The 7,951-nt window shown below is 38.6% G+C and overlaps 1 protein-coding gene across 2 annotated transcripts in view; it reads left to right on the top strand.

The window, feature by feature from the left end:
* The first annotated feature begins 249 nt into the window (after positions 1–249).
* The window catches only part of ccbe1 (collagen and calcium binding EGF domains 1), a 32,773-nt gene continuing 25,071 nt past the window's right edge, over positions 250–7,951 (top strand). The window contains exons 1-2 of one of the 2 annotated variants that reach the window (XM_020643026.3): positions 250–483; positions 589–669. In XM_020643026.3, the coding sequence (XP_020498682.1) occupies positions 380–483; positions 589–669 (185 nt within the window). In that variant the 5' untranslated portion in view covers positions 250–379. The remainder of the gene's footprint in view (positions 484–588; positions 670–7,951) is intronic. The other variant, XM_020643025.3, reaches the window with a different exon arrangement.

Below are 7,951 nucleotides of genomic sequence, written 5' to 3'. Positions count from 1 at the left end.
GAATGATGAGATAAGTGTTCTTAATTGAATTTAGCTGACGATGAAAAGCTAAGCAAATGTATGTTAATGTGTCAGTGAATACTTCAGGTAACAGAAAATAAGTCATCATGGATAAAAAAAATAATTTAGCATACTCTGCTTTTACGTTTTTTTTTTTTTTTTTGATTTTTTTTACGTGACCTCTTAAAAGTATCGGGGGGGTGGAGGAAGTAACCGTTTAAACTAGCCCCTTCAAGTGACATCAGTTCATTCACGTTAGGCTGAGTGGGAGGGTCTGTCGGCATGCGAACACCACTTCAGGCTCCGGAGTTGTAACAGTGAGGAGGTAATTATCACAAGTGCGGATTGCTGGTTGCGCTCAGGTGACTGGACCGATGAGATGATACTAAAACACAACAGCAGTCCTCTTCTGCTTACCGTCACCTGCATGTGCTTCTCAGGAGGTTTGCTGTGGTCCTACCAAGAAGAGGATGCCACTGACGGGTAAAACGTACACCACAGATGCCGAGTCAAACGAGGACATAACACCAAAGGGGAAAAAAAACAAAAAAAACTTACATTTGTTGTTCAAAATGTTTCATTTCACAGTGGAGAGTGCTCGGAAAACAACGTTTCCACGACAAAGTACCCTTGCGTGAAGTCGACTGGAGAAGTTACAACTTGTTACAGGTACAGTGGAGAGATTGATGTGGGTGGATGCTGTTTAACATTGGTGTGTTAGTGTTCATAAAGGTGTGTGCATAGTGTAGCTCTGTGTGATGTGAAATTGGAGTTGTCATTCATGAGTCAGGTCAGTAATCTTGTATAAATTGAGATTCAAATGTTGGTCGAACTGAAAGTTATTTGATGACACTGACCTAATTTCTTTGTGATGAATGAGCAAAGGTGGATAAATGCACATTGTTCGTGCCTGAGGCGGCTAATAGCTTTAAAACAAGAATCAACAAGCAGTGGACATCCTCAAATGTTGCTTTTCACGACTTATTCTGTTTATCTTTTTTTCATTCAAAGAATCTTTGTCTTTGTCCGATCTGAAGGAGTCTTTAAACGTTTTTCCTGACACCTTTCAATTTGTTCTGGAAAAAAAAAAAAAAGTTTTTTTCTTGGAAAGAAGGGACAACTGTCAAAGCTGTGATGTTAATCATCCTTTGCAATCTTAAGGGATCATGACAATATAAACAAGCCTTGATATTGACCTGTGACACTGGCTCTTATTGTGACACTTCACAGACTCAGTGAACACAACGCTGACTTGAAGCAAAACTCATGTCAAATGTCAAATGTCATGTCAGAGGCTACCGATTAAGTTGTTAGAATAGCTGTCTTAATTGTGTAATTCAGCTTTTCTCCCCCCCAACACACACATTGTCACACGCCAAGAGGAATTTGTTAGTACACAACTTTATTTATAGTTCATAATCAGTTCAGTCCATCTTTAATGATGAGCAAACTTCACAAATACACGATTCTGAAACTTGTTGCTTTAGTTTCCCCTCCGCTCTGACTGACTCTTGAGACCACAACACAGGAAAAACTCTAAATCAAAACCAATATTTACTAATCACTATATAAACAATGACTTACCATTCCAGCTGCAATAAAGATAAACTTTACTCCCCAACTTTGTTCAACTTTCCCCGCACCAGTATTGCACCGTATCCTAAGTGCATAAAACTATCAGAATGTGCAGTTTTCACACCCACATTACATAGCAGCCCACTGTACGATATTTACTTCCTATCTCTTCACTGATTTCCACAGTGCGCTTGACACTTCCATGACGGCACCGGCAGTGCACCCAGGCACAGTATTATCTTTGCCCTCCCACCTGGTAGGGCGGTTCTGCAGCTGCTATGCCTTACTCATACTATTGCAAGAGGCCACCTCTGCAGTATAATGAAAATCGTGCAGCTGATGACTTTGAATAGGTAACTCTGATCAGAAATTCACTTTGCTATTCCTTTGATTCCAATTGCACAGTACAAACAGGTACTATTTCACAACAACAAAGTTTACAAAAGGGCAAAAAAAAAAAGCTTAGAGCTTGACAAATGTTACCTAAGATGCACCTTTTAGGTATATTTATCATATTATCCACAACTGATACTCAATTTACGTTTTTTTTGGTGATTGCTTGATTGATTGATTGATTGATTGATTGATTGATAAGACTTTATTGTCAGACAAAGTCTTACAGTTGCCTTGCGTCACAGCAGCTCCACTTACAACATCATAATTACTAACAAAATACGAAGAAACAAACATTTGAAACAACATGCAAACTAATATTCAGAGGCCTTCAACGCCCTTCAGAAAGGAGTAGGATACACTTCTTTAAGGCTCAGTATGATAAAGGCTGGTGACATTGGTGTACTGCTGTTTTTTAATAGAATAATTCAACTTTACAGAGGAACATGTTTCCAACATTTTTTCAATTATCTTGATTCACCGCAAGTCTATTTCCATGTTTTCCTTTGTGGGAAAGCGTAACGAGAACTAAAGAAATGCCAGATTGTTAAACATGTCCTCTGAGAAGTCTTCCAAATGCAGACTTCTTAAGGTTGCTTCTCTTCATCACTTGACAAACTGCTGGCCGTAGTTCAAGCACACAGTGACATCCTGTTTCATCTTCAAATCTCAAACACATTCTTAACATAATAATGTTGGTTTATGGTTATTGGCTGCGGCCACAGTTGTTTCCCACAATGTTTATTTAAAGAAGAAAAACGGTTTCAGCCAAGAGCCAAGATAATGTTTCCTGGGTGCATTTCAGTTCACCTGCACGGTGTGAGCTGATGACTGCCCATCGTCCCTGTAATACTTAGCAGAGAAGTTTTATGTTGTGCCAGAAATTCAGATTAATGATATGAATATGATAAGGTGACTGTGAATTCCACAGAAAATGTCAAAATGCAGTCATACCGGTGAAATTGGACCTGGCATGGCTGAGATGCTGTTGAAAGGGAAGCAAGCAGGATTCGAGTTGGCAGAACTTGGTTTACAGAGGACAATCGACGCTTATGGCATTCATTAGGGGTTCACTAGAGCAGAGTATATCAAACATTTTTAAACATTCATAAGAACTCTTTCTGTGTTTGCGTTATACTCAAGTATGCTTTCTAAGTTTGAAACTGTAACATTTATTATATAAATCAGTTTTATGTTGGGACAACAATTTGTTGAAAATGAGATGTCAGATGAGCTTTAGTTTTATTACATTTTACCACTAATGATCACTGATCTTGGTTAATTTTTTTTATCAAAGTGCTTCATATTTTCACTGAACATTTGGGTTTCTTATCAACATCCATGTTTTTCAGAACGTTACCCATATCAGGCACTTTAATAAGTTTGACTTTACCTTTTCCCAGCCAGCAATAGAAAATAAATACTGTAGCTCAAAAACATATTAGAAATAAATACAGATACAAACATGAAGACATGACACTTACTCACCTTTTGCCTTTTACCTGAAGACTTTGGCATTTTTGGGAAATATGTTTATTTGTTTTTTCATTTTTTCTTCACTTTGTTTCATAATGCCATGTTGACTTCCATCGATCCATCCGTCTAACTCTTTTCAACGGGGCTTATTTCCCAAAAATTGTTTTTAAGGATTTAAAATTCAAGTGTCCTATAGGCAAAGTGGGAGAGGCAAGGACTTGTGAAACAGGCTCTCTTGGGTTGAGGCTTTCCATTGAGTGCGCAGTTTAACACTCGTCACATTTGTCATATCGTGAAGAAGCACCAGGCAAGCCACCAGAGACCTTGAGAGCATACCTCAAAGTACAGAAGTATTACCAGAGCTTCAGTTGACTCTGAACATGCCTGTCTGCCTGCCACATGTTTCTCTCACTATCTCTCCGGGGTATATTTGACTCTATTTTGGTTGTTTTTATATACTGGTTTTCGTATTTGGGTTATGCGTTTTTGTCTTCAAGGTGTAGTGTGTCAGGAGTCAGGACTATTCACAGGCTGCAGAGTTAATAAGCCTGGCTCATAACAACATACTATTGTTCCAGGAGTTGAACTTAGATAATAAATGACTCTGATTTCTGCATAAATGCTTTAATTAAAACAAAAGGGGTGGTGAGGAATTATACTGATAAGGAGTGAATTGTTATTCCAACCTGGCAACATCTTCAGTGCAAAGCAGGGGTCACTGCTGCTGTGTTGTTGCAGAATGCATCCCATAGATCAGTATGTTATCAGCACTGCCTGAAGTAAGGCTTATCTCTGTTCAGTTTTCTGCTTTTTTTTTTTTTTCGGTTTCTGGCTCTTCTCCCTTCTTGGTTTGGCTATTGTGGAGGTTACTGGTACCGTTTACATCCTCTTTATCATCATAGCGTAAATTCTTCCAAACCACAGTTAAAAGTCATCCCTTTTTGTTTCCAGAGACATTTCTTTTCATGGCTGGTGTCCCTAAGCAGGCACTATCTTGACAAATGCACTGACTTTAACCCCCGAGGAGAGTTTCATTTGAGTCTGTGTTGCAGATTTGACAGGCTTCCCAGTTTTAATCAGCAGTTATCCAGCAAACGTCATAATCTGCTTTGTAAGACAGACCCTGTGGGGAAAACACAGGAAACAACAGACGTTGGCATACAGCATATCTTTGGGCTTTCATAAACTGCTTTAGGCTGAACCATTGTGGGTTGGCAGTAGAGACTTACAGAGCAGATTGATTAATTATGTACTTAGGATTCATTATTTAAGTGTTTATATGTCGTTAAATCAAACACATTACATTTAGGTTAGATGTTTTTTCACCTGCTGCTGGGATTAGGTTTTTTTTTTACATCTGAGCCATTTCCAATATGTTAACAATCATAGGATGTAGACACATTAATAATCTTTGTTTATAACTTTTCTTCAGTGACATGAGGGTACACGAAACAGTGATTACATAGGCTTGATGTATTGTATATATACGATGTTGGCTTTACCTTCTCTGTAGAGGAAATGCTTCTGTGGAAAAGAAGCAGAACACAAGCAGAGTGAGTCTTTCCACTCTGCAGCTGCAACAGCCACACATAATTGATGTGTGGCATGTGTAATTGTTGCTTTGTTATTTTTCCAAATAATTCTGGTGGTACAGAGTGTTTTTTTGCATTCTACCTCCCCTCCCCTCCTCTCCTCTCTTCAGTTCTTTCTTTCTCCTCTGAGCTGGAATTCAGAAGAAAAAAAAAAATGCTTTATGCTGTGAGGAAACTGCGGGAAGAGTTTCTTTACCCCCCCGGGAGACACGATAGTCATGATTCTTCTCATGCACTTTGCCGATCCGAGCAGCATTGTCTATGTCATGTTGATGTTCTCATCAGTTAGTTTCCACTGATATGTATTGATTTTTTTCTTATTCCTCACGTTTTCTTTTTCTTTTTAGTGGTTTTCTGGTGAGTCACGGGGCCAAGAAATTTGCCAAAAAGAATTAAATGTATTTTCCACTGACTGCAGACTTAGTAATTGATTTATATTGTGATTCCTGGTTTCAAACACAGTGGGGTATGCTCTCATCCGGGGAAATGATCCCGTCAGTCTGAGTTTTTTCAGCTTGGCTACAAGACCTTCAAGTCTCTCCTGTTTCCTTAGTGTTCAAATCTGTTTTTCACATCAAATATAACTGAATTCAGCTCTTTGGAATAATCCTCTCGGATGGACTTCTGTTCACTCTCCCAATTCAAATATCTTTCAACAGGAGATTTACACTCGGGGGTTCTTTGTTGCCATATTGTCATCCCTCCAGTCACCGTAGCTCTATGAAGGATATGCTGTGGCACAGTTTAAGGAGTTCAGCAGGCGCCGGTTAGTTATGTTTTGCCCTATTGGGTTACTTAATTTCATAACTGTAAATGTTCAGCACCGAGAAGTTGAATGAGCCCTAAATTTATGGACAACACACGAGTAGCATCTTCCAGGAGGATTTCTCAGTGGAAAAACATGTGACTCAGGAAAGCCCCATGTTATAATGTTACTACATAAATGTCAACACACAGACACTGGAGCACATCCACTATTGTAAAAGACTAATGTACTTTAAATAGAATGAATCTTAAAGTTTTCCCCTATAACTTTTAAAAGTTATAGGGGAAATACACACACAACGGAACGAGTCATTAGGTGCAGATTGAAAGAATAAAAACCTTTCTCTGGAAAACAGATGACTGTGTATGAAGGAAATGAATGACTACAAACATGACTCTTACTTTCAGATGTGTTTTTTTCTAACTTAAAACCGAATTGTCCTTGGTTTTCTCTGGAAATGCGTCGCAGAACAAGTAACTAGACTTGATATTTCAAGTCAAGGCTTGTCTACCTTTTTGTACATAAAAACACAGCAGGGAAGGAAAGGTCATAGAAAAGATCACACGAGATCACACGATAGCTAGATAGCAAACCAATGATATACTTGCTGTAACTGCTGTCCTGTTCAAACAATCTTCTGGTGGTTTCTAAAAGCAGACTTGAAGTTTCAAAGCAGGAATACCTTATTATGTATTTAAAGCAAATTTGTTGAACCCACAAATTATTAGAGGGAATGACAGCAAGATAATCTGTAAGAGTTTGGCAAGACAAAATCCATCATGATAAAGTGAATAAGTTGTCTGCGAAGAGAATGGAATAAGTCCAAGGAGTTTCTCAACAGGCCTTTGAGTGAAACAGAGTTTACTGGAATTAACCTCAGTAGATGCAGAGTCAGATAACAGCTAGAAATCATGCCAATCAAAGAGGCCTGAAATACCTGGCACTGTTTCCAAACATCTTGAATCTGTAAACTGAGTAAAAAGAAGAAAAGTAAGAGTGAAAGTTGTTTGTACATGTTCAGGATTACATTACACAAGCCTCTTTGTTATTTAAAGGCATTCAACTGTACAGGCTGGTGAATATAAATAATAAAGTACATAACCACAAGACTGAGGTCTGATGTATCCCATTTTTCATCAGTAACCAAGTCTCTTAAATTATACATAATGTCCTGTCAAAAATAAAGGCCAGCTCAGAGCTCCACAAATTGAGCATCACTTACACTCTCTGCTTCGTCTCAAGGCTTTATTCACAAAGCAAATGGTGCCGATGATAATCATGGACAAACACGCTAATAAAGTTGTCCTGCTCCAAATTTGGTCTTGTTATGTGTCTGAATGTTGAGAGAAGCTATCTGCACCTTTAATCTGCACGGAGATGCTCTCTCATGGAGACGGAGCACAATTCTGTCTGCATAAAGAGGATAAGCTAAGAGGCGAGAGAAAACATTTTCAAGGTCATTTTGAGACCACCCTAAAAAATAAATGATATGAGATTCACCCTTCCAAACAAAGCTTTCTCCTTGAATGAGGCAAGCGAGGGCAAATACAAGAAAAAAATCAACACTCACCTTCCTCACGAGTAACGGCTGCAGACCGTCTCCACATTTGGATGAAGTGTGACATCTCTTCTAAATACTGAGGCGCAGTCACCGCCTGGTCTCAGCAGTAGATCGTTTTTTAAATACTACCTGCGCATGGTGTCTTTTTGGACTCATTCGCACAGGTTTAGCGGATGCATAATCCACAAAACCCTTTTGTAAATCAGGCACCGAGTTTAAGAAGTTAAACAGAGCACACGGTTCAATGTTAAAAGGATGTTAATGCAATGAGAATGACGTTAGCTGTTAGATTAAGTGTATGATCCCAGTCTCTGTGAACAAAACTTACCGTCACAGAAAAACTCGTAAACATTTCCACAATTTTACCCATAGTGTTGATGAGGTATAAAGTCTGCTAGTGACTGACTCAATTAAATGGATCAATAGGTTGAATCATGATCAGAAAACAGCTTAAAGTCAGCAACCATATGAAATGAATTAGATGTGTTTGTACCAGTTCTCTAGAACAATTCACGAGTTTATATTAAGTGTTGGCCAATAATGTCTCTAGCAAGTTTCAAGTATCACTTCATGTCAGCATCTTTTCTA

The sequence above is a fragment of the Labrus bergylta genome, chromosome 17 (genome assembly GCF_963930695.1).
Source record: "Labrus bergylta chromosome 17, fLabBer1.1, whole genome shotgun sequence".
NCBI lineage: Eukaryota > Metazoa > Chordata > Actinopteri > Labriformes > Labridae > Labrus > Labrus bergylta.
This window is presented reverse-complemented; position numbering and strand designations above follow the sequence as displayed.